At 28.7% G+C, this 27,331-nt stretch overlaps 1 protein-coding gene across 34 annotated transcripts in view; it reads right to left on the bottom strand.

Annotated features, from left to right (window-relative positions):
• Positions 1 to 27,331, bottom strand: part of LOC101896394 (calcium-activated potassium channel slowpoke) — a 200,434-nt gene that overhangs the window by 78,387 nt on the left and 94,716 nt on the right. For 24 of the 34 annotated variants that reach the window (XM_020036250.2, XM_020036248.2, XM_011293616.3 and 21 more), the window contains exons 8-9: positions 9,946 to 10,056; positions 3,544 to 3,649 (exon numbers count right to left, since the gene is read on the bottom strand). In XM_020036250.2, coding sequence (XP_019891809.1) covers positions 3,544 to 3,649; positions 9,946 to 10,056 — 217 coding nt within the window. Of the gene's footprint in view, positions 1 to 3,543; positions 3,650 to 6,629; positions 6,736 to 9,945; positions 10,057 to 26,076; positions 26,169 to 27,331 lie in introns of all 34 variants that reach the window. The other 10 variants (XM_059125405.1, XM_011293618.3, XM_059125402.1 and 7 more) reach the window with 3 other exon arrangements.

Raw genomic sequence — 27,331 nt, 5'->3', positions numbered from 1 at the left:
CGTTATTAAGAGTCTTTTTGATTTACATTGTTTTTTGACGATATTTAAATATATTCGCTTAATTTCCAATGTTGTTTGGTTAACTCAAAAATAATTTTAAAACACTGGAAATATTAATCTTGTAAAATTGACATTTATCTATTATAGTATATTTCGATTAGAGCTTTCTGCCAGGTTAACCTCCTTTATGAGGATTTATTTGAAGTATATGCAATGTAATTGGCAAATTAAATCCACCATCAATTTATAATTAATTATATAAACTGTAAACGTACTATAGACTTCAATCATAAGGTATGCCACGTTTACACACCTGGGGTAATCCCTTTTTTATTTTATATATTTTTTAATTTTTTTTTATTTTATATATGCAGCTATGGCATCAAAAACACTTCAAAAATATATTTATATATCGAGTTTCATTATAATTTTATGAGCTAATACAAAAAAGGACAATGTAGAAAACACCTTGATCTCAGTAGCGTAAACGAAACTTCCATTTTCATTTTTCATAATATTAAAGATATTTAAAAAATGTTAATATTTTGTGTAGTATAATTATTCTACTTTTTAATCACACAACTATGTTTTGCATATTTACATTTACTAATAATTAAATCTCCCTTATTTACATTTGTACTTAAATATTGTTTATAATAATTTCACTTTTCTTAGACTTCTAGAGTTAATATAATTGCGGTGTAAGGTAGATAAGGGATAGAGGAAATGTACATGAGATATTCAGACTGCAATATTGATTTAATTATTAAAATTCAATGCATGTAAATTATTGAAGGACAACATTTTTTTTTTGCAATATGAATATCCTTCATAGATGGCGTTGTCCCTTCACACAATTTTTTGTCAACAAACAAAGCTGTTTGAATGGTTTCCCTCATTTGGAATTAGATCTTCCAAAATATTATTCTTCATAATATTAATAAGAATAGTACTTTTTCGTAAATACTATAAAAATACAACCCTGATGTCGCTTTCTGACGGAATTATTTAAAGTGACATGCAACAGGTGCTTTAAATAAAATAAATTCAAGAAACTAGTTCTTTTGGACATCTGTTTTACATAGCCGACTTTTGGTTCTAAGCAAGTGCGAATATATCAGTCAGTTTTGCCGACAGCCTATGTTTGATAATTTAAATTTATCTTGACTTGTGTTGCCGAAGGAGGTGGGTCGAGTCGATTTATGCATGTCCGTCCGTCCGTGAGCCTGTCCATGTATTTTTGTAAACAAAGTACAGTTCGCATTTATTGCCCTATCCGGATGAAAGTTTTCACAGATCATTTGTTTGGCCCAAGGACGAACCCTATTTAAATTGGAGATAATCGGTCAAAATTTAGACATAGCTACCATATATATCTTCGTCCGATTTGCCTTTTATTGTGCACCAAACGTGTAATATCAGCCCGAATAGTATGGAATTTTGCACATACAACCAAATTAGGCCTTAAAATACATATGCCAAATTTGATCGAAATCGGTTCAGATATAGCTATAGCTTCCATATATATTGTTCATCCGATTTGTTATTTTTGTCCTCCGCAGCCGTAATATGCACTCTGTAACAACAATATTTGGGGAAATATATCAAATACAGCTCAAAAATACATTTGCTAAATTTTATCGAGATCGGTTCAGATTTGGATATAGCTCCCATATATAACTTCGTCCGATTGACATTTTATTGTGCACCAAACGTCTAATATTTGTCCAAATGGGATGAAATGTCGCGCTTATGAACGAATTGAGTCTAGAAGCTAGTATGTTAAATTTGGTGAAGATCGGTTCAGATATAGCTATAGCTCCCATATATAATGTTCATCCGATTTGTTATATTTGTTACTCACAGCCGGAGTGCATCGTAACAACGATATTCAGGGAAACATTTATCGAGATCGGTTCCGATTTGGAAGCTCCCATATATATTATTATCCTATTTCAAATTAATTGTGCACCAAATGGGCAATACAAGTCCGAATGCTTCGGCATGAATATTTCTTTGAACTTTAAATTATAATCATAGCGTGTATGATTGAATTCTCCCATAAAAAATTTTAATTGTTATGCGGAGCTCTACTAAATTAGCAAAGTGGTGTAGGGTATCATAAAGTCGGCCCCGCCCGACTTTAAGACTTTCTATACTGGTTTTATATCTTTATTAATTGATGTATGAAATGGATTCTTTCGGTCCGCTATATCTATTAACTCAGGGATATTTCCAAGTATAGGAAGTAGTCGATATAGTCTAAATCTGGCACGTTGTAATATTTATGATGTTTAATATCAGTCTTAGGTCAGGTACGAATTGGTCAATATTGTCAAATTGCTTCGGAAGGGTCGACGGTGCAAATAAGTCTCTAAATACAAGGACAAAAGATTATTTTGTTTCCTAAGCTGTTAGGGAAATTCAATAATTTCAAGATAAGTTTTGTTTTATAACTTTTCCTATTTTGTCTGAAAAAATAATGGGAAAAATGACAACAAAAATTGATATATCGCCAAACAGCTTTACTTGTCGATCAATCACATGTGCATAGGGACGGTGTACAGAAAATGGTACAAAAAACAAGAGAGAGGCTGGAAAATGCAAAAGTCATCGTGGAATAGTTTTAGGGCAGCTCAAGAGCAAGAGCTCGCTCAGTAGTTCAATTTAACTAAACTTAAAAATCAGTGTTTGTTAAAAATTGAAAAAATTAATATTTTAAAATTATTATATATAAAATTATTTATTTTTTATTATTTACTTCATTAATAATTTTTAAAAACATGTTTGAAAATATGTAACAAAAATGGTAAAATTATATGAAAACTTTTGTATTCTGGAGCGCTGCTTAATTATAATGGAACTTCTCTTCTGAATTTACCCTCTTTTGTAAATGTTCAGTTCATTTTATTTTAATTCTCTTTGTGATCTCTGTTATAAGGGAATTAAGAACTTCCTTCGATATTGGAACATTGTTGTAGTTTTTCTCACAACATTAAATATCAAGAAATCCAAGTTGATTTTTATTTATGTATTTTTATACAAATTTAAGAATTTTTTTTATTAAAAATTGATATTCAATTAAAAATAATTAAATGGCATATTTCTCTTTTTCAATGTGAGAGGTTTTTCGATAACCTAAGACTTTTGCATTACTCTCTTGCCATCTTGTTTGTTCCACCATTAGTTTGAGAGTAGAGTAAGTAAGTTATTGAGAGAGTATAGTATGTATAGTTTAGAGAGAGAGAGAGATATATGGTGAGTGAAAATGTTTATAGTTACACATTATTGACATTTAAACAACATTTATGGTTTCTTAACAATATTAATATGCATTTTCAGTAAATAGGTTTTTTTTTGTCTTTTTCTTCTTATTTTGTTTCTTTGTTTTAGTAGTAGAAGTAGTACTTGTACACAGGTGAAGAACACACAGAGAGTAATGTTATCGATGAATGAATGAGTAATTGAACGAAAAGAAAAGGATGAGAGAAAAATAAAACCAAAATGTCATGTGGACAAAATGCAAAACGGAAATTGTATTACCTTAACCCTTTGTAGATCGATGGGATTCATAATGGTGCCTTGGAAAAATTCCACTGTGGTAAAATGGCGTTTGAATAAACCTTCTAGTTCCAAATCGGGTGGTTTTCTTTGGAATTTTTTTATTTTTGGTTTTGTTTCGATTTACCAATGGTTGTATTTGTGGATGTGGTCCAATTTAAAAATAAAGATTTTTTTTCGGTTTCGGAATTTTTGTTTGTTGATTGGTTGGTTGTGATGATGGCAGGGAATTTAGACGAGTTTTTTTGATTTTTGAGGTGGTTATTGAAAAGAGTTTGTAGAAAATAAATTTTTTTTGCTCAATTCAATGGCTTTGAAACAAAGTTAAGATGGAGGGCCAATAGAAGAACCATGGATGGTAGCAAAAATGTTGAAATTAACCAGTGATAGGTTTAATCAAATATCAGAGTAATTTTTAGTACTGCCTTCCACGGGCTTGCTATTGACCCTCCAGCTTAATTATTTTTTAAGGTCTGTTTTAGTTTCGAATAGACTTATAAATTAGGAGTTTAGTATTATCTAAGAGAAGTAGGTTTCTCATACAAATTTGAAGTGATCTACTTAGAAAATAAATAAACAAACTTAATTTACCATATATACAAAGTTTCGAAATAGCATTAAAAATAAATTTTCAAAATTCCATAAAAAATATGTTTTTCGAAATACATAAATATTTGTGCTTCTTTTTTTTTACATAAGGTATATTAATTAATATTGGAAAAATTTTACAATTTTAATTTTTTTCAAAACCTAAATTATTAAAGAAGTAGTTTTTTTATAAAAAAAAAAATATAAATTTTCTACTTAGAATTGAAATAAATTGAATATAAAATTGAAAATAAATTGTTTTTTTTTTTTGGTTTTAAAGCAGTTGCCTATGTATAGAAATTACGAAAAAGTAGATAGAGTAGTGATTTCAATCTAATATATAATGTCTAAGTAAAAGTTTTCAAAAAATATATATATGTATATTACTAATAAATGTCATTCCATTGAAGCATTGATAACTTGATCCAAAGCACATAGTTTCCATTTGATGATGAAAACAAAACAAAAAAAAAAAAAGGAACGAAAAATAACAAAAAAGGTACTAAAAAGAGAAATCAACTGAAAATTAAACATCCTAAAATAAAATGAAAATTAACTTTTTTGGCAAAAAATATTTCAAAATTTGCCCAAAAATGAAAAATCAACAATCCAGCAGAACTTGGGGTGGATGGGCAATTCAGTCATTTTGGGTCAATATTCATAAATTTCTGGATCTTAGGCAGGGATATGCAATTTTTTTATTCATCACTTTATAGAAAAATTATTAATTATTATTGTTATTATTATTATTATTATTGTTATTAATATTATAATATAATAATAATAATTATTATTATTATTATTATTATTATTATTATATTATTATTAGTATTATTATTATTATTATTATATTATTATTATTATTATTATTATTATTATTATTATTATTATTATTATTATTATTATTATTATTATTATTATTATTATTATTATTATTATATTATTATTATTATTATTAATTATTATTATTATTATATTAATTTAATTATTATTATTATTATATTATTATTATTATTATTATTATTACTATTATTATTATTATTATTATTATTATTATTATTATTATTATTATTATTATTATTATTATTATTATTATTATTATTATTATTATATTATTATTATTATTATTATTATTATTATTATTATTATTATTATTATTATTATTAGTATTATATTATTATTATTATTATTATTATTATTATTATTATTATTATTATTATATTATTATTATTATTATTATTATTATTATTATTATTATTATTATTATTATTATTATATTATTATTATTATTATTATTATTATTATTATTATTATTATTATATTATTATTATTATTATTATTATTATTATTATTATTATTAATTAATTATTATTATTATTATTATTATTATTATTATTATTATTATTATTATTATTATTATTATTATTAGTATTATTATTATTATTATTATTATTATTATTATTATTATTATTATTATTATTATTATTATTATTATTATTATTATTATTAATATTATTATTATTTACTATAATTATAATTATATTTTTAATTTTATTTCATTTACATTTTATTTTGCTTTTTTTCAAAATTTTAATTTTTTTTTACTTTATTTATTTTTTTTTTCTTTCTAATTTCAATATTTTTAATTTTCAATATTTCGACAATTTCAATAACTCCTGACCTGGCCCTCCACCCAAAGCCCGCATAACAAGGACATACTTGGAGAGATATAAAACATTTCCTAACAATGTTGTTTGCATTGGGCGCCAAGACCGAAACGCATAAACTAATGACTTGATGGGGAGAAAAAAAGCCAGTATTGGAATAAAATAAAGAAAACTAAAAAGATTTGCACGGCAGTGATAAATTTGTCTTCCAGCTTTCATTTCTGTTTTTGTTTTAGAACAGCTTGCTCAAGCCTTTTCATCAGCGAAATGGATTGTGGGAGTGCAATTTCAAATGCCAGGCAAAGTTTCATTCATTTACATTTGGGTTTTGCTGAATTTTGCAAGAAAAGAAAATAGCTATTTTTCCGGTGAAACTTTTTCCAACTGAAAAACCAAATCAAGGAACAGATGCAAAGAAAATGATTTTCGTTACGCCTGACTGCTAAAAATTTGAGTTGATGTGAAAGGTTGCATTTTTTTGTCTAATCTTTAATTGAGTTTCATTGCAAATTTCGGTAGAAGAAAACAAAAAGGAGAGGGGGCTTTGATTGATGGTCTCTTTTGGGGTCTTTTTAGAGAAAACAATATTTTCTTTTTCTTTTAAGGAATAATCATACATTCACGTAATTTTTGTTTCTTTTTTGGATCTATGTTCTGTGGTGGTATTTTTGGGTGGTTTTGGTATTGTGGTGATAAAGTGGTCAAAAATTATGTTTTTTCCTTTCTTTTTGTTTTTTTCAAGTTTATCTTTTTTTGCATTTGAGTCTGATTTGTTTTTTTTTTTTTTTTTTGCTGATTGGTGGTGTTGTGTACCTTGACTCGTTCCAAATCGACGGCATTCATCATGGTTCCCTGAAAAAACGCCACGGTTGTATAATGGCGCTTCAATAATCCTTCTAGTTCCAGATCAGGCTCCTTGCTATTTGATTCAGTAATTGTTTCAAGTTTTGAGTTTTCAAAATAAATTAAACACATATTATGACATTTTCCATTTTCCATAGAATTTAAAAAAATAAAATACAGATTTTGTAACACAAAATTCCAGAAATTATTTGAGAAAATTAAATGGCATTAAGTTGGGGTTTCTTGGCTTAAAAGCTAAACTTAATTGTAGTTTTAGAACAAAAATAAATTATAACATTAGTTTAAAAAAAGATTTACACATTTTTGGAAAATAAATACTTAAAACTATTTTCATTTATTCTTACATTTATTTTTTTTTTTAATATTACAATTTTCAAATAAATATTTGTGTAATAAAAATTTTATTTTTTAACATTAAGTATATATAATTGTTAATATTAAAAATTATGTTTTACAAAAGAGGTTTCAAATTAAGTGGAACAAATTGCTTGGAATGAGAGAAATTTCAGGGGAAGATAGTTAATATTTGCAGCTGATTTTTATATACTGGATGTGAGAATTTTATATTTTATTTTTATTTTTTTTTGCTTTTTAATAATTTTTTTATTTTATTTATTTATTTATTTTTTTAATTTCAATATTTCAATATTAATAATTTAAAATTAATTTTAATAATTTAATATATATATATATATATATATATATATATATATATATATATATATATATATATATATATATATATATATATATATATATATATATATATATATATATATATATATATATAAATAAATATATATTTATATATATATAACATCTATAGCAAGAACTTTAATAAAATATCCCCACTGACACTGAAATGCAAAATTGAGATGGAGTTTTTAAAAATTTACGTTGAAAGTTTCCAATACATTTAAATGCGCCACGAATGTACATATCATGGTAGAATTAATAAGGTAACCTCCAATAACCTCCAATAATGCATTTGACAACATGTCATTTTCAAAAGGTATATTCATAAATTTATTGTGAGACAGACAGAGATGGAAAACTGTTTTGTTTGCCGTTAAATATGACAAGTTAAATTAGAGAAAATGCAGTGCTGGATATGTCATTTCAAAATGAGGTTACCTTCTTAATTCTACCATCACAATTATTACAATTTTTTGGAATCGAATCATATATTTGTTAGCATACCTCAAGGCGTTGAAATTTAAATGAAATAAAATCTGCTGCAGAATCTACTAAACCTTTCTTAAATGTAATTCAAATCATTTGGGTTGTAATTCGAAACATTTCATTTGCAACTCTGAAAAATTCCCTATTTGACATGGAGATTGTAGAAAATTCAGAGCTGGATATGCTTTATTGAAATGAAGCTACATTCATGGTAGAATGCATGACAATTATTTTACAATTGGAATCAAATCATAATTCCAATAGCATACCATTAGGCGTTGATATTAGAACGATTTAAGCTCTCTTGCAGAATTTACTTAAACTTTCTCAAATTTAATTCGAAATATTTTAGGTCCACCCTTCCTTTTCCTTTCAAATTTTGTAAAAATTTTGAAAAAAAAAAAAAACTGACTAACAGAGAATCAAAGCCCAGACGAAAGAGCTTCAGCTAGAATCTTAAACGTTTTGCACGAAGACCAGTCTTGGTGCGTAGGAGAGTGATAAGGTTGGGTTTTTGGAAATTCGTACAAGAATTCGTAAAAGAATACGAAAAGTAACGAAATGAGCTAGAATTAATTTTTTTTTTAATTCTAGAATTTGAAATTTTGAATGAGTTACTGTTGGAGGGCAGTATGGATGAAATGTTTTTTTTTTCTTTTTTTTTGGAAAGGTTACGAAAAGTTCTAAAATGGTACTAAATTTCGAAAATGGTACCATTTGCTGTTTCGTGAACGGATGGAGCTACAACTTTAAGTTCCGTGTGAAAATCAAGGTTGGAAAGCTAGTTTGATATGTGAAGGTGGTTTTGAAAATGTGTATTAAGTTTGCCAACTGTACTAAATAGTACCAAATTTAGTTTAGGATGTACGGATGGAGCTGATATTTCGAAGTTTTGGTATTGGAATCCCTGTTGGCGGCAGATTTGAGAATTAAAACGAAATGGTTTTCAAAATGTGTACCAAAACTGCACAAAAAGTACGAAATGGTACAATTCGGATTGGGTGAACAAATAGAGCTTGAAGTCTGAAATTTGGTATTAGGGTCGCTTGTCATGCGCAGTCAGGACATTTGGAGGTGGTTTCAGAAATTGTACGATCGGTACCGAATGGTACTTTTATATTTGATATTAGGTAAAGGGATAAAGATAACATTTTGAAATTTGGCATTTAGATTACCCATGGTGTCCGTGTTTGGGATTTGGCAGTGGTTTAGAAATTAATCTTATATTTATATGAAAAGTACTTAATGGTACTAAATTTGATATTGAGTGAAGGGATAGGGCCGGAATCCTCACAAGGAGGAAGTATCGGAAATGTGTACTATATTTGCACAAAAACACTAAATAGTACGAAATTTGGTCGTGGTTGAAGGAATAGAGATAAAATTCTGAAATTTGATATTTAGATTACTGATGGTGTCTGTATTTGAGATTTGGTAGTAGTTTGGAAATGCGCCCTCTATCTGTACGAAAAGTACTCAATAGTATTATATTTAATGCAATGTGGTATTGTGTGAAGAAATAGTACTTGAAATCTAAAATTTGGTATTGGGATCGCTGTTCCTGTGCAGTCTGGACACATAGTTTCGGTTTCGAAAATATGTACTCTAAATGTATGAAAAGTACTGAATTGTACTATATTAGGTACAATTCTGAAATTTGATTGTTATATTACTGATGGTGCATGTGTTTGAGATTTTGAAGTAGTTTGAAAATTCGTCCCATATTTGTACGAAAAGTACTAATTAGTACTAAATTTTAGATTACCCACAAGCACTTTAATTTGCGGCAGTTTTTAAATATTAATTATTTTTAATGATTTAATAACTGCACCGGCTTCCAGGAAAATTAAAAAAAAAAAAAATAAAGAATTTTTTCTTCCATTAGTACATTTTTTCCTTAGATTTAAAATAAAATTAAAGCAATTCATGAAAAAAATATTCTCCAAAGCTACCTTTTTTCCATTCCTTACAATTTGTTCCACTTATATACATATTCAAGTTAACAATAAATATTTTTATAATTAGATCTTAAATTAAAAATTAAACAAAAAATCGGAATCAAAATAAATGTATGCATACTTACCGATGTAAAAATACTACTTCCACATCGACATCTTCTCGATCTTCGTGGAGAAAATCCTTTAGAAAATGTGACACCGATTCGTATGTTATGTGGCCGCACACCACAATGTGTCTGAGGATGGCCATATTTCGAATTCGTTCCATTGGTGATTTTCCAGCATTTATTTTATTTTTTTTTTTTAATCAACACAATATGGTATTTGTGTTGAAGAAATTTGGAAAATTGGGAAAAAGAAAAAACAGTATATTAGTTTCTTGCAATGATATGCTGTTCATTTAGAAATGTTTTGAAAAATCAAAACCACATAACTTAACTCTAAATGGGATGGTTAAAAAAATGTAAAAGAAAAAAGGAACATATTTTATTTTTATTGATTTTTTTGGAAAGCGACAAAAATGAGCATAAAATGATTCGAAGCGTTTGTTTAAATATTATTTTAAATTAATTTTTGTATTTGTGGCTTGGTTGGATAGTTATGTGTCGATGTTGCTTGGCAGGTGACATTTTTATGTTCAAAATGAAAATAAATACAAAATGTTTACATTCAATGATATTCATTACACTTCAAAATCTTCGAAATGCATTTAAATGTTTGCAATAATGTACTCACAAATGGAGTTCAGTACACCAGTTTCCAAAACGTATGAGTGATTTCATAAATGTTATATATTATATAACACTCATACGCAGGGGTTTCATTTCAAGTTTTGGGTCATCATTGATTAATAATACGTAATATAGATCTTAGTTTTGATACCGAGTGAATTTCTGAGGCCCTAGGACCCTTACCCTTCGTAGGTTTCGGATACAATTATTTTGATTCAAATATTTTAACGATCACCAAAAATCCACATTTCGTAGACATAAATAGCGCTCAACATAACTTCTAAAAGTGTAGTGAAATGACTGACTGACCGAGAATCAACGTCCAGACGAAACGGCTAAAGCTAGAATCTTGAAATTTTGAACGAGGGTCAATCTTAGAGCGTAGTCGTGTGATAAGGTTAGGTTTTTGGAAATTCGTTCTAAAAGGGTACTAAAATGTACTAAAAATTTAATACCCTGTATTGGACAAATGGAATGAGCTGGAATTCAAAAATTTGGTATGAGAGTCACTGATGGAGTTCAGGACAGATGTACCAAAGGGTTTATGGTTCGTTCGTACTTTAAGCTTGCGAAAAGTTCCAAAATGGTACTAAATTTGTAAAATGGCACCATTTGCTATTATGTAAACGGATAGAGCTAAAAACTTGACATTTGGTATGGGAATCAAAGTTGGAAAGTAAGTTTTATATATGGAGTTTATATATGTACGAAATGGTACTAAATTTGAAACAGTTTGGTTTAGGAATTTTGCAAACTTGTATTAGGGTCCCTGTTGCTGATAGTCACTGCTCAGGTGTAGCCTGAACATATGGAGATGGTTTTGGAAAAATGTATCATAATTGTACGAACTGTACTAAATGGTACTAAATTTCGAACAGTTTGGTTTAAGAAGAACCGATGGAGCTGAAATTTTGAAAACTTGTATTAGGGTAATTTTGGAAATGTGTACCACAATATCACGAAATGTACTAAATAGTACTATATTTGGAACAATTTGTTTTAGGGTGAACGGATGAAACTGGAATTTTTCAAATTTTGTGTTGAGGTCCCTGTTGGTGGTAGGTTTGTGATAAAGAGGTGGTTTTGGAAATCTGTACCACAAGTGCGCGAAAAGTACTAGAGAGTACTAAAATTGGTACAATTGGGTATTGGATGAACAGATAGTGCTTGAAATCTGAAATGTGATTTTAGGGTCGCTGTTCCGGTGTAGCCTGGACATATGGAAGTGGTTTAGGAAATATATACCATAATTGTACCAAAAGTACTAAATGGTACTAAATTTAGAACAGTTTGGTCTAGGGTGAACGGATTTTTCAAATTTTGTATTGGGGTTCCTGTTGGTAGTAGGTTTGTGATAAAGAGGTGATTTTGGAAATGTGTACCACAAATACCCGAAAAGTACTAAATGGTACTATATTTCGTACAATTAGGTATTGGGTGAACATATAGTGCTTGAAATGTGGTATTAGAGCCGCTGTTCGGATGTAGTCTGGACATATGAAGGTGGTTTCGGAAATTAGTACTATAATTGTACGAAAAGTACGGAATATACTATACTATATTTGGTATTGGATGAGGGGATAGAAATAAAGTTCTGAAATTTGATATTTAGATTACTGATGGTTTCTGTTTTTTTTTTTTAATTTGGCGGTGATTTGAAAATGCGTCCTATACTTGTACGAAAAGTACTAAATGGTACTAAATTCTTTATTGGTTGGATGGAATGGGCCGAAATCCTCATATTTGATATTGAGGTCTCCGTTGTTACCTGGAATTGAGATATGGAGGTGGTATTGAAAATGTGTACCATAATGGTACGAAAAGTACTATATGGTACTAACTTTGGTATTGGGTGAAGGGATAAAGTTGGAATCCCGAATTTTTATATGGATGTCCCTGTTAGTGTTTGTGGTTGAGATATGGAAATGGGTTTGGAAAGGTATACTATAATTGTACGAAAAGTACTAAGAGGTACTAAATTGGGCATTGGGTGAAGAAATAGGGCTGGAATCCTCAAATTTTATGTTGAGATCACTGTTGGTATCTGGAATAGATATATTGTATAAAAAGTACTAAGTGGTACTAAATTTGGCATTGAATGAAAGTATAGTGCGGGAATCCTCAAATTTGATATTGAGGTCAGTGTTGGCTTCTTGGGTTTACATATTGAAACGATGAAATAGTTCTGGAGAGAAAAATTGGATTTGAGTCCATTCTGCAATGGTTTTACGAATTTATTCCTCTGTAAACTTCAAAATTAAAGATTTTGCAGAATTTTTGATAAAAAAGGTAAACATTTTCTATTATTCAAAAAAGGAAAAAAGTTGAATATTATATAAAACTTTGAAAGTCTGTAAATTTCACTACGATGTATAAAGTTTTAATAAAAAAAAATAAACAAATTCTGAGTTTTAAGTACCAAAAAAGTCTAACACGAGCTGTTGGAATGAATCTAAAATTTTAAGTTGGACTTTTCGTTGACGAAGTAGCAGGTACTTGCTGTTAAACATTAATTTTCGTTTAATAATAAATTTAATACAAATTTATATATTTTTAAAATAACATCCTTCTAGGACAATTTGAAGGATTTGCAGATGTTCGAAAAAATGTAATAAATATCATTGAATATAAGTTAATGTGTGTTTGACATGTGTATGTAAGTTAAAGGCGAATTAGTTAATAATAAAAGCATTTTAGATTTGCGCACGTGTGGGTGTATGTTGTGAATGTATTGGTGTGGAGTTCAGCATAAAAAATAGAATTTGGTTTGAGTGTTGCTTGGGAGTGGTTTTGTTGTGGTGGTAGAGAGTTTTTTCCTTTGAAATTTAAAAAAAGTGGCAAAATTAAAATTTGTTGTTTGTTTGAAAATAATGTGTAATTAAAAAAAAAACATTTAAATATGTATAGGACACTTTGGCACACATGTACTTTGTATTTTTATTTGTTTTGATATATAGAAATAACAAAAAAAAATATAGAAAATTTAAATAATAAAGAAAAAATAAGAAAAAAAATAACAAATGCAAAATATAGCATATTTAAAAAGAATGAAAATAAATAGGTGGAAAAATAACTAAGAAGTAATGCAAAAATGTTGAAAAAATTAAAGAAGAAAACTTATTAAAGAGAAAATAGTCAAACACTGAAAAGCATAGAAAAAAGCAGCAAATTTGGTTTTTTTTTTCAAGAGAAGAACAATTTTTAGTAGCTATTACATAAAATGCAAAAACACAGAAATAGCTTTTGAAAGCTTTACAACATGCAATGGAAATAAATAATATATTTAAAATTAATGTGTTGTTTTTTATAAATTGTATTTGTTTTGTTGTATTTTTTATATTAACAAATAAATTATTTACGAAACTTTTAGTCTGCTACCCCATAAAGAAACATTCATTCCATTCATCATTTGTGATTTAATTATTATTAATTTTCATTCTTATTTTTATAAATATTATCACATTTTTGTTTGATTAATATCATTTGCTTTGCAATTTTAAGTTGCCTTGCTTTGTTTGTTTTGTTTTCATTCTTTGTTTTGCTGTTTTGTTTTGTATTAGCACATCAAATGAAACAACAATAACACATGTTTAACATTAACACTCACATTTATGGGTAATTAGCATTTATTTCTCTACTAACAGAGAAAGTGTAGTTTAATTATTTTTAAAATTATTTTAAAAACAGAAGAAAAAAATTCACAACAAATTTGTTTTTTGATTAATAAATTTGGCTATTTATAAATATATAAATTCAAATATAACAACAAAATGTATAACACTGTGCGTCATTGTAATTTTATGACTAAGAAGAGTTATTTATGCAAGAAAACGCTACATTGCAACACTTGCAAATGCATTGTCCACTCCCCAATAATTACGGCGGTGGATTGTGCCGACTTTGTTTTGTTGTTTCTGACTCTCCCTCTCTCTCTCTCTGTCTCTTTGTTAAGAAAATGTTCTAGGCATAGACTGCACACAGCCGCATTGGCACATTCATTGTAAAAACAACAACACCATAAAGAGAGAGAGGACAATTATTTTGTTTTGTTGACCCACAGAATCGAATTGGTGTTTCCCAATTTTTTTGTGAATCTTTTTTAAATAATAAAATGATTAAATTGAAAATAAACTGAAATTTGTGTCAACATATTACTGGGCAAAAGTGGTTCGAGCTCTGTGGACAACACGTTTCACATTTCGGCTGCATCAAAACGCGAAAGCCAAGGAGAACAAAACATCTGATGACCCCAGAAGAGACGAGTGTGGGCAGATCGAGCTGACCAGGGAAGTGTCTTCCGTGTCTGTAAGAAAAAGTACTCTTAATAATGACGAACATAGGCGGTCCACTCCCTAGCAGAAGGAAAATGCTGATGGCATTTATAAATAGTATTCTTCTGTATGGTTCAGAGGTCTAGGCATCAACGCTGGAGACGCGAAATCGAGCAAGAAAACTGCTCGCGGTGCAACGAACAGACGCATTTCGGGTGACATCAGCATAGCGTACAGTATTCATCTATGCAATTTTGGTTATAGCCAGAATAGTCCGTATAGATTTGCAGGCTTTTGAGCGAAAAAAAAGGCCTTCAACGCGAGACAGCAGGGTCCAATCCAACCGGAGGTGGAATCTGCAATAAAATTAGAGACAACTGAGTTTCGGCAACGCAGGTGTACGAACAGCACCAAAGGCAGATGGACGCACTGATTCCCGACGCTCAGATATGGTACAAACGGAAAGTAGGGGAAGTAAATTACTACCTGACGCAAATGCTGTCTGGAGACGCATATTTTCGTTAATAATTCCGTAAAATGGGAAAATGCGTCGCACCATATTGTATAAACGAGGATACGGAAGTTTTTATGTCCATGCCCCATTATCGTGCGAAAATTTCACTGAAAAAGTGATATATAGTGAGAGAATCTGGGAAATGGTAAGAGTTTTTTTTCGAAGGTGTATTAAAATCAAAAAAAAAAAAAGAGAAAAAAGAAAAGACGCAACTGTCTAAGACACAATAGACACAAGAGCATGGACGTAGGCGTAAAATGATGAAAAGAGTGAGCTACACTAAAAAGGGAACCACCTCGAAGTAACGCGAAAGCGGTGCCCAGGTGGCGTACTTCCCGGGTTGGCAGGAGGTGCCTTTTTTTTTGTGTAAAGCATTTTACCATCCCAACCCGCAAAAAATTATTAATAATATTAATATTATTATTATTACTATTATTATTATTATTATTATTATTATTATTATTATTATTATTATTATTATTATTATTATTATTATTATTATTATTATTATTATTATTATTATTATTATTATTATTATTACTATTATTATTATTATTACTATTATTATTATTATTATTATTATTATTATTATTATTATTATTATTATTATTATTATTATTATTATTATATTATCATTATTATTATTGTTATTATTATTATTATTATTATTATTATTATTATTATTATTATTATTATTATTATTATTATTATTATTATTATTATTATTATTATTATTATTATTATTATTATTATTATTATTATTATTATCATTATTTTATTTATTTTTTTATTTATTTTTTATTTATTTATTTATTATTATTATTTTTTTTTTTAAGTGTTATATTCAATTTTTATATATACCCATAATGTAAAAAATTTATTTTTGTTGTGAATTTTTTATCCTCATACAATTTAACAGAGAAATGCCAACGGTGCTTCGTATATGTTTTATCTCACTACTAAATTATTGAGTACAGAATTAAATTATCTCTAGAAACTTTAAAATGTAAATATATAATAAAGGCATTCGTCATGCACATAACCTGGCTTCATACATTCTCTAGACGTCATGCAAAATAACAAAAAAAAAAAACGGAAACCAAAATGGATAAATGATAAAACAAAATATATGTTTGTAATAATAAAACTTCAAGCTCACTACTACTTAAATAGGTGAGAGTAAATGAGAGTTGAAATGGAAAGAGGGGGGGAGAGAGTTTTTCTCTTTAATGTTTATTTTTTTTTTCTCTGAGAAATTTATGAGAGGTGAAGGGGGAAAAATGAGACTAGACTTTAAAATGGTTTATGGGTGGATGGATAAATGGCCTGTTATTGATGGAGTGAGAATGACTGTTGAAAATGGAGCTAATATTCTCTTTTTTTGTTTTTGCTTTTAGTGGGTTGGTGAACATTTTGTTTTATCATACACGAGTAGTTTTGGGTGTTTTCATAGATTTTTTTGATTGCATCAAATAAAAAAAACTTACTGTTAGCTGAATTATTTTTAAGATTTTTTTTTTGTTAAGTTATTTGCAGAATGCCTTTAAAAGATGAGCTATGAACATAACTACAAGGAACAAATTATGTTTTTATTTGATTTTTTTTTTGCTTTTTTTTTGAGTGTAGTTGCAAAAGAAAATAGATAATTATTTGTACGATATTTCAAAATAGGATTCATTGATTTGAATTGAAAGCAGATTGTAACATTATTTTGCAAATTACAAAAAAACATTGTACAATATGCCTGGCCACGCATTTAATTTGTTAAGTAATTCTAATTTATTGTTAACTTCTTAATATGTTACTCTATTGGAAAATTGACAAAACAAAGGAAGAAGGAATAAAGGAAAGTAAGAACGAACAAAGGAACGAAAAGACAAACGAGATGAGCAAAACTTAAATGTAATGGAGACAATCGAACTAGATGTAGGTAAATACGTTTCGTAGACAAATCTATACAGATGCGTTCAAATCAAATGGAACTGAAATCCTATACAAGAGGTCCTATTTTAATTAAATTTTTTTTTTTTATAAATTGTTATTTTTACTTCATATTGACTTCATAGAAAAATTATCAACAAAAGAGAGAGAGAAAAAATCGAAAATTTTAAATTACGACTTTAAAAGTGCTTTGTACATAATAACTGGAACACTTTGGTGCTTCGTCCTTAAATAGTACCACCTACAGGTAATATTATTATTAATATTAAAATATATTGTTTAAAATATTATTGTGTGTGATCGGTTTTTTTTTTTTTTTCAAATAAAAAAATATCAACTCTTAATTTCCATTTTTTTTACAAACGACAAATTTGGGATACCTATTCCGGGGGAAGACTGTACCGCGTTTATACATTGGCTGTTTGATGGTTGGTTGTTTGGTTGCAGTTCGACTCATGTTCTTTATTTTCACTTTTCCTCTTTGTTTTTTTTTTTTTTTTTTGTCTTTCTTGGGTGGAGGATTTTGGTAGTAGTTTGCTTATGTTCATTTCTTTACTTAAATCTTAAGAAAAACCAAAATCGAAATAATTTGAAAATGAAATTTTTTCTCAATACCAATCAAATCAATACTTAAGTGACTAGATAAAATCAACCAAACATTCAAAGAAATATGAAGAAACAATGAAACTATAAAAATTAAAACTAATTTAAAAATAATCTCTTTAAATTAAATTGTTTTATTATTATCACAGATTTACACAAACTAGTTTTTCACAAAAAAATATAAACAAAATTGAACAAATTTTCATAAATATATATTTAAATAATTATCATATACCAATATCTACAACACAGTCACAAAGGTAATATAGAGAAGAATTTATTTATTATTATTTTTTTAATTATAGATTTTTTAAGAGAAATGGTTATTATAGAGAATCATTGTTGTAGTAGTTGTTGTTTTTTTATTCAAGTTAATAGTTGTATAGACACTTAGTTAAACAATTAGTTAGGTTAAGAGAGAGTAAGTCGTGTAAAAGTTATTCAAGGAACGAACACAAGAAGTAGAAGAAGAGAAAAGAATGTGGAAATCAAAAAAAAAAATATCAATAATTTAAAGAAGCCATTTTATTTCTTTTTTTTTTTGGAATTTAAAAGAAAGAGATTTACTTCAATCAATTGTAGGAAGAGACCAATGTATTTTTTATTATTTTGCCGAAAATTATATCTTTTAACATTGTTTAATTAATAGTTTTTTTATTTAGTTTCTTTATCTGTTTACAAATATAAATGCAATCAAAAGAAAATAACGTTCCAATGTATACGCCTGAAAGTAGGCAGCAGTTTTATGTGCTGTCACTTCATTGGCCATTAAAGGAAAGGCGTTGTTACACATTTCTAGAGCCATACAACACAACCTCGGCCAACTGACTAAATTAAAACGGTATTTATTTAACAGACTATTTTAGATAGGAGATTTAATTAGAAACGAAGGTATTGTTTAGTTATTTTAATAGTAACATTTATATAACATTTATATACAAACAAATCAGAGATGGGAAACATGTTTTCAGTAAAGTTAAATTTGACAAGGCCAATTTGGCAGCAAATGCAGAGCTGGATATTATTATTTCAAATTAAGTTGCCTTGATATCTAGCTAACGACAAAGACATAAAACTATAAAGATTGCACAAAAGGCATATGGACCTTATAATTTTTCTATTAGGCAATAGATGGCAGACGACATGACAAAAATGTATTAGAAATATTACAGAAATATGTTATATCGAAATCACCAAAATCAGAAATCCGCGAAGAAAAGCATCAGAGGTGATTGATATGGACTCAAAAAATTACAGGGTGAGATAAATGAAGTAGAAGGAGTGGACCGATGTACCTCATCTTCACACCAGACCTTGGAGTAACAAATTTATTGTGATGTGTGCAGTTAGAAGAGAACCGAATGCTTATTTCCGATTTCATGATCGTTTTGGTTATTCGAAAAGTTGACCCTTTGTGTGGGAGATATCAAAAAAATGGTCCGATCTATACCATCTTTTGAAAAATCTTGTGTTGATGGAAATATTGAGATGTGCCAAATCTGAATGCAATCTGACGCTTATTTCGCGTTTTATGAGGTTCATTACCTCTTGTAGGGGAGGTACCAGAGGTAGTGGACCGATATATTCCATCTTCATAGTAGATCTTGTGTTTGTAGAAATATTGGGATGTGCAAAATATGAAGAGAACGAGATACTTATTTCGGACTTTATGATCGTTTTGGTTTTTCAAAATTTTGACCCTTTGTGGGGGAGGTAGATCATGACTTAATAAAAAAATGTGATCTGAGTAATTTGATGAAAATCGGACACTTACATCACATTTTATAAGAGTTAAAATTATTCAAAATTTCGACCCTTTGTGGGGAGGTACTGGATGGGGTGGTACATTTTCGCAGCTGACCTAGCACTGATGCAAATATTAGGATTTGCAAAGTTGGGGAAAAATTATTTTCTTTGCAAATTTTGAAATTTTTTGGGGGAGGGGCGAGAAGGAGTGACCCGTTTTTGCCCATCTCCGAACTAGCTGTAAGCTTGCCAGATATACCAAGCTTGGACAAAATCGGATTCGAGAGTTATCGTGGACAATCCTTACAGCGACGGACGGACGGACAACCCTTAGAGCGACTCCAAATGTCCTGAAACAGATGTGGTCCAAAGAGACCTAGGATCTAAAACCGCTATTTCGATGAGGCACGTTTTAGTCTCATCAAATGATATATACCCTCTGTAGCCATATGGCTGAGGGAACAACAAGAATGACACATGTCAAAATTATTTTTATACGCAAAATTCATTTTTTTTTTCTTTTTTTGTGGAGGTTCGAACTCTTAGACAAGAAGTATACCTCAAATGGGAAAATGTATGTAAATCGTCCAATCCATAATGTTTCTGAATTGCATACCATGTGAACATGATATTAGCTTAAATAGTGAAAAAACCCTAAAGCTCTGGGTAAAAAATCGGGAAATTATTATTTTTAGAAAACAAAATTTAGAAAAACTGATAATTTTTCCTTTTTCGTTTCTTTTCCTTGTCTATTATTTAATTAAAAAAAAAAGTGTTCTGTTTATTTGATGGCAAATTGCTTTGTTTTGACAAATCAGCTGATTGACATCTCTTTACTTTTCAGAGACTTCCTGCAAAACAGGAAAAAATTGTCTTCCTCTCTCATAGAGAAGTTGCTGGGCCATTTATGCTAGAAAAATAATCAGATAAATTTTGAATGGATTTCTTTATTGCAGAATCCTAAATGTAGTTGGCAACTCTATTTACTAGTTATTAACGTACGTTTACATAAACGTCTTTATCCCCGTTAACCATGATAATTGATCAATCACAATGAATGTGAGATAGGATACAATTATTGTGATTGGGCAATTGATTTTTTTTTTCAATGTAAACACGCCCTTACTTTTTATACTAAGAGAAATTCTACTTCATCTGGACCTTTAAATTTCAATATTATTGCTTAGATATAATTTTCGGCAAATTTATTTAAAATCGACAGATTTTCTTATGCAAATCAAAGGAAAATTGAAAAACAAATCAATAATTCGCAATATTTTAAAATGTAACACAGTTTTCTAAATAAGAAAGAAAAGTTTACATTACGACTGGTTTTCTTACTCAAATTCAAAAAACACAATAAACACCAAACGTCAATTGATTATGGTCAATAGGTTGTGTCTTTTTTCAAATATTTTTTGGAAAATTAATGGATTCTTTTGGTGTGGGAGAGAATGTTTGGAATGATAAATAAAAATATTACACACATAAATACAAATAAACACCAAATTGGTGATTATTTATATTTATGGGATACATTTGTAATGTATTTGTAAATGCCAATTTGTAGCAAAATGAGAATTTAATTAATTTTTGGATTCCAATTACAATTGTATTCACTAATAGCATTAGATAATTTAATTTAAAAAAAAAATAGATATATAATTCGATTTTCTCTGATTTCTTCAATTCTTACTCAAACAAATACAAAAACACAAAGCGTGCAACATGAGACATTAGTTTTAATGGAAATACAGTTTTTGTTTTTTTTAAATATTGGTTATCAATTTTTTGTTGTTGTTATTGGATAGTGAGAAGAAGGAGGGTCTAGGAGAACTATATCAAATTATTATTGTTTTTTTTTTTAAATATATTTTTAGACACTAAAAGGAAATATACTGAGAGATGTTAGTTTAGTTTCAGATTTAGAAAACAAGAACAGATTTGAAAAAAGGATAGACTTAAGGAAAGAATGGAAGAATAGAAAGAAACCAAAGAGAAAAATATACAATGAAAATAATTCAGATAAACAAAGACTTGATAATAATTATTTTGTCTAGCAGGAAATACAAGGAAATTCCAGTGTTGCCACAAAACAATGGAAGAACGTGGGCGCCACAATTTCCCTGCATTTCACCCCAGCATCATAATTTCAACTACAAATGATTTTTTCTTTGCTTTTGTTAAATGAAAGTGTTTTTTTGTTGTTGCTGTTGGGAAAACGGAAACGGAAAAGAGGAAAAAAATAGGAAACTAAGATGTTAGAAACTAGGGTCATGTTGTTGGCTTGTATGTTTTTCTTTTCTATTTTTTTTTTTTTTTTGTTTTTGCGGTTAGTTTTTGGTTTTCTTGGGTGGGGCGGGGCTCCATGCGTGTCAGTATCTCAAATTATAAAATGTTCCTCACAAACAAAACCGATGATTAGTTGCTGAATGATGTTTTTTGGGGTTTTCGGTGTTAGATTTTTTGGCGAACGGGCGGGGCTTATGTCGTTTAATGTAAAATGTAATTGTTTAAAATGTGTTTAATTTTTTCAACTAAAAACAAAAAACTTAAATCTAAAATCAAAATAAAATTTCGTTTTTATTCTTAAGTTTTTTTTTATCTATTTTAACAATAACAGGCTGTTTCCCAATGTTGAGCGGACTTATTTAAACCGAAAAGTTTTTTTTTTGTTAAGTTAAGAGTCCTTGCAAAACGCGTAATTAAGGTGTCGGTGTAAATGCGGCTTAAGGTCTTCCACAAAAAAACATAGCTGTCTTTCTAAGTTCAATTTGACGATTCATTCAGAGGAACCCATGAACTAGTCTATAGATGTTATTTCATGCACACCACGGTGTAAGCCGGTGTAAATACGACTTAAGGTCGTTCATACATAACGAAAGCTGTCTTTGTTAGTTCAATTGAACGATTCATTGAGAAGAACGCATGAACTAGTTTATAAATGTGATTTCATACACATCATGGTGGAAAAATAAAGGTAGGTGCCTCAACACTTGGGAATATTGATATGTCAAATTTTGAACTTGTATTAATAGTAAAAGTTTTAAATGGGAGATATATTTTTATACCCAAGTCTAGGGGTAGTTCCGAAATGAACTAGTTCGAATAAAATATTCCGCGACATAGAAACATCTAAAACTAGATCCATCCCTTTACTGCAACTAGTTCCATTTGTCTTTCTCGTTCCTTTTATTTTATTATCGATCTTTTCTTTTATCTTCAGATGCCGCATTGTAAAATAAATAAATTTATGCCAACACATTGAATACTATTTTTCCATAACTCGAGTATTTGTTGTAAATGTTGTTACTGTAAACGGAAAATAAATTTTAAAAACTACGATGTAAAAGTTTTCTCTTGAAGTTAAGAAGTATCAGTCGGTTTTGCACAAATAGACAGATGTATTCCCCTAGGCCAATGTTCAATTATTTAAATATATATTTGACTTCTGTTATGGTTATTCAAAATGTTGACCCTCTATGGAGTGGGTTCCGAAGGAATGGCCCAATATGGTATATTTCGTATTGGACATAAATTCCATATTCATCTCAGGGTATTGGTTGAAAGAAATATTTAGAATATAATTTTGAAAAGAACCGCTTACTTGTTTCGCAAGTTATGACAGATAAAAGTATTGAAAATTGTGATCCTTTGTGGGTAAGGTACCAGAAGGGGTTCGCAGGTATATATCATCTTCAGAACAGATCTTGTGTTAGAAAAAATGTTTGGATGCGTGAATTTCGAAGAGAGTTGGATTCTTATTTCGCTATTTTTGAGTGTTTTGTTTTTCAAAATTTTGGACCCTATGTGGGGGAGGTACCATAAGAAATGGCTCGATCTCTACTACCTTTATAACATATCTTGTATTGATAGAAATATTGAGATGTACCAAGTCTGAATGGAATCGGAAGTTAATTTTGTGTTTTATGAGCTTCATGGATATTTAAAATATGGGGGAGGTACCAGAAGGAGTGGGCCGATATTTCCCATTTTCGCATCAGACCTCGCGTTAATAAAAATATTGTTATGTGTGAAATATGAAAAGAACCTGATGCTTATTTCGGATTTTATAATCGTTTTAGTTATTCAAAAATTTTACCCTTTGCGTGGGATGTACCAGAAGAAATTGACCGATCTCTATCATCTTTATAACATATCTTGTATTGATAGAAATATTGGCTTTGCACTGATGAAAATATTAGGATCGATGAAATATTAGGAGCAAAATCGAATTATCCTTTTTCTTTCTGTGCAGTAAATTATTTTCTTTGATAATGTTGACAATTTGTGGGGGAGGTAACTGAAGTATTGGACCGATATTGTTCATCTTCGAACTCGATCTAGGTTTGATAATAATATTACGATGTAACCAGCCAGACAGACGGACGGACGGACATCGTCCGTCCAAAGAGATCCAGGTTCTAAAACCGTTATTTCGATGAGGCACGTCAAGTGATATGTGCCCCCTCTAGCCATATGGCTGAGGCTATAAAAACTGCGATGAAGAGAACATTAACGATGAAAGAGAAAGATTCTAATGAACTATTCTGATTCTGAAACTATCGGAACCATTCCTAGCCCTGTTATTTATTGGGTTCATTATTTTGTAATAATGGAATATCCAGCTCTGAATTTGCTGACCTTATCAAAGACTATTGATTCTCATCTATTTAAATTTGATTAACATAAAAAATGAAAAAAGTCAAATTTATAGTTCTGAAACACATTTTAGTAATGATTGTAAAAAGTTTACAACATTTTTAAAATCAAACGAAATGTCTCAATAAGTTTTCTTTTTGTTTTTATTTTTTTATTATGAACGGAACTAGTTCTCCCTAATCTGTGTATCAATGAAGTATTTATTTTTCATAGTGTTTTTCTAATCATATAGTTTGTTTCGACAGTTAATCTAATGATCAGCTGTCATAAATCGAACACCTATTTGTCGTGTCATGTTCAAAAACAGTGAACCATTGAATAATGGAACTAGTTCCAATTATGAACCAAACTAGTTTACCAAAATCTATGTACTATTTATTTTTCATATCGTGTTTAATGACCAGATGTGATAAAAAATAGTGGAGCATAACCCAAAGGAACTAGTTCCAATTATGGATGGATTGAGAAAGATCGATTCACTTAACCAATAACTATGCCTAACTCTACGCAACAAAGAGGTATCTTCTTTCAGGAGTCTGACCATTAAAATTCATTCTCTCTCTCTAAATTAAAACGTTTTATGAGAGTTAATTTTTATCAAGGAACTTCAATGAGAAAAAAAGAGTTTATCCGTAAAAGAAAAAAGTTTATCATAAAACTCTGATTAGAGAAACCCAAATAGAGTGAATTTGACTTTTGACTTTTTCTTCCTTTTTTAATTGTCTAGTTTTTAGTTCCCATACTTTCTGGGCAAATCAATTCTCTCGGAGTGAATAAAATAATTCTCTATTTTACTGGTTTTTCTTATTAAATTGGACAAGAACACAGAAATAATTCTTTTTAATATTTTTTATGAACATACTACAAAATAAAAGCAAGAAGTTTGTCCAGGTTGGAAGCAGGACTCATTTTTTAATAAAAAGTGAAAAAATATGCAGGTATTAAAACTTTATAAATGATTTCTTTAAAGTTAAGTCCACGTTCCATGAGGTGAATAATGAACCATTACTCTGATCAGTATTTTCCATTTTTGTTCCCGTTTTGCATGAGACAGCCAAAAGCTTTTTACCGAAACAATTTTTGTAGACATAATTGTGATTTGACATAATTGTTTTTAATATCAAAATAAGAAGTACTTGATATTAATGTGCTTTCTTCGTCATTTTGTTCTTTATATTATTAGACAGCCACTAATTATAAATATTCGTAGTTCGATAAATTTAACAAAAAAAAATACTTTTCGACATTGGGAAACATGCCTTAATAACTCAACAAATTTCGATTAATTAAAAATATAATTTATTTATTTATTTATATAGAGTGAGTTGAGTATGAGTTGGCAAAATAAAAAATATAATTTTTTTCAAATAAAACCTAATTTTTGTTTAGAATTTAGTAAAAAATATGTTTTTTTTTTGTATTTTAAATTAGAAATTTCATTTTGATTTGGTGTTTATTTTTAATTTTTCACTATTCGCTTTTTGGATAAACTAAAAAGAAAATCATAAAAAAAAACTCAACAAAAATAAAGAGAAAAACAAACGCCTTCGTTGTATTGAAATAAAAATTAAAATTAACTAATATTATGGTTATAAAGCAATATTTTCTTGTAAAATTTTGCTTTATTCAAAGTATTTTTTGTATGAAATTTTTTTTATGATTTTTTTCTGTTTAACTATTTAATTGTTGTATACGTTTTTGTATCTTGTTTCTTTAAACTTTGTTTTTTTTTTTTGTGGTTTATTTTCGTTAGTATGTTTTGTGGTTTAACTACATAAAGATTCTCACCTTCGACCCTTTTCATTTTTTAATGTGCCCCCATATTTGGCTCTTGTTCCAATCAAGTCTATAATCTCTGGTATACAACTTGCAAATATCGCCTGTTTTCAAATTATACGAATTAGCAAATTAAATATTTTTTAAAATCAAATTTCAGTTCATAAGAATTTTTTTTTATAGCCAAACATTTTTTTAGTTTTTGGTAAGAAGAAATTTTAACGATTTATATAAAACATTTCGGTTTGTTTGTAAAGGGGAAGAAGGAAAGCTGCTTTAAATGCCCTACAGAAAAAGATTTCTATTTTAAAATTATGTTTTTTTTCTTATAATAATAGAGGCCAATTGCGTTGATAGACGGGTGTTTGGTTGAAATCCATGGAGCAAAAGAGTAAATACCTTTGTCGTTGTTGCGGCGTTATATTTGTAGTTATTTTTATAAATACGTCGTAGTTTTATTTATTTATTTATTTTATGAATAGTTTTGTAAAATATTTTTTTCTTTTTTAATAAAGAAAAAATATTGAAACAATTTTAAATGAAATAAAAATTAAAAAAAAAGAGAAATAATAAGAATGTATTTGTCTATAGATAATGCTTGTGTGAGGGAGAGAGAGAAATTTTTCTTCTCGATTATTTGTAAAAATGATTACAAAATTTGGTTCCATAACCCAAAATTCCTGTTAATGGTGAGAGCGAGAGGAGAGAGTCCTTTTGACAGTTGAGTTAATAAGCTGAGTTACCAATACCTACTGGCACCTCAGGCAAAGACCTAAAATGGTAAAGACTAGACAAAATGCATTTTGAGCAAATGGTTTGTGTCTACAATACATAGAGTAACAGCTCATGGCAGAGACATGTTAATATAAAAACCACTATTACAGGAACGGATATCAAATAAAAATTTGAAAAATCCAAAATTTTGGTTTCAAAATTCTATTCCATGGACCTTTCCGAAAATTTGCACATTGCTTTGGCGGTTTAAATCAGTTAACATTTGTAATTATGTTGTTATGATATCGTAACAACAGAGGTATTTTCACAGGGTTACCATATCTTGACTCTGTCTTGTCCTATCTTTACACTTCTATGTCTTTGCCTCAGGTGAGTGAAAATCAGCTGTTTAATTATTTATCATATTATAAGATAAAATGCGAAACAGCTGTTTTCTTGTTAGATTTAAGAACAAGCCTGGAAAAACCTCACTCGAACAAAGAGTGAAACTCACTCGAAATAGAGCGGTGGCAATCCTAGGAGTAAAAAATTA

Source organism: Musca domestica, unplaced genomic scaffold (genome assembly GCF_030504385.1).
Source record: "Musca domestica strain aabys unplaced genomic scaffold, Musca_domestica.polishedcontigs.V.1.1 33, whole genome shotgun sequence".
Classification (NCBI taxonomy): Eukaryota; Metazoa; Arthropoda; class Insecta; order Diptera; family Muscidae; genus Musca; species Musca domestica.
Note: the sequence above shows the minus strand (reverse complement) of the source record. Positions and strands in the feature narration are given on the sequence as shown.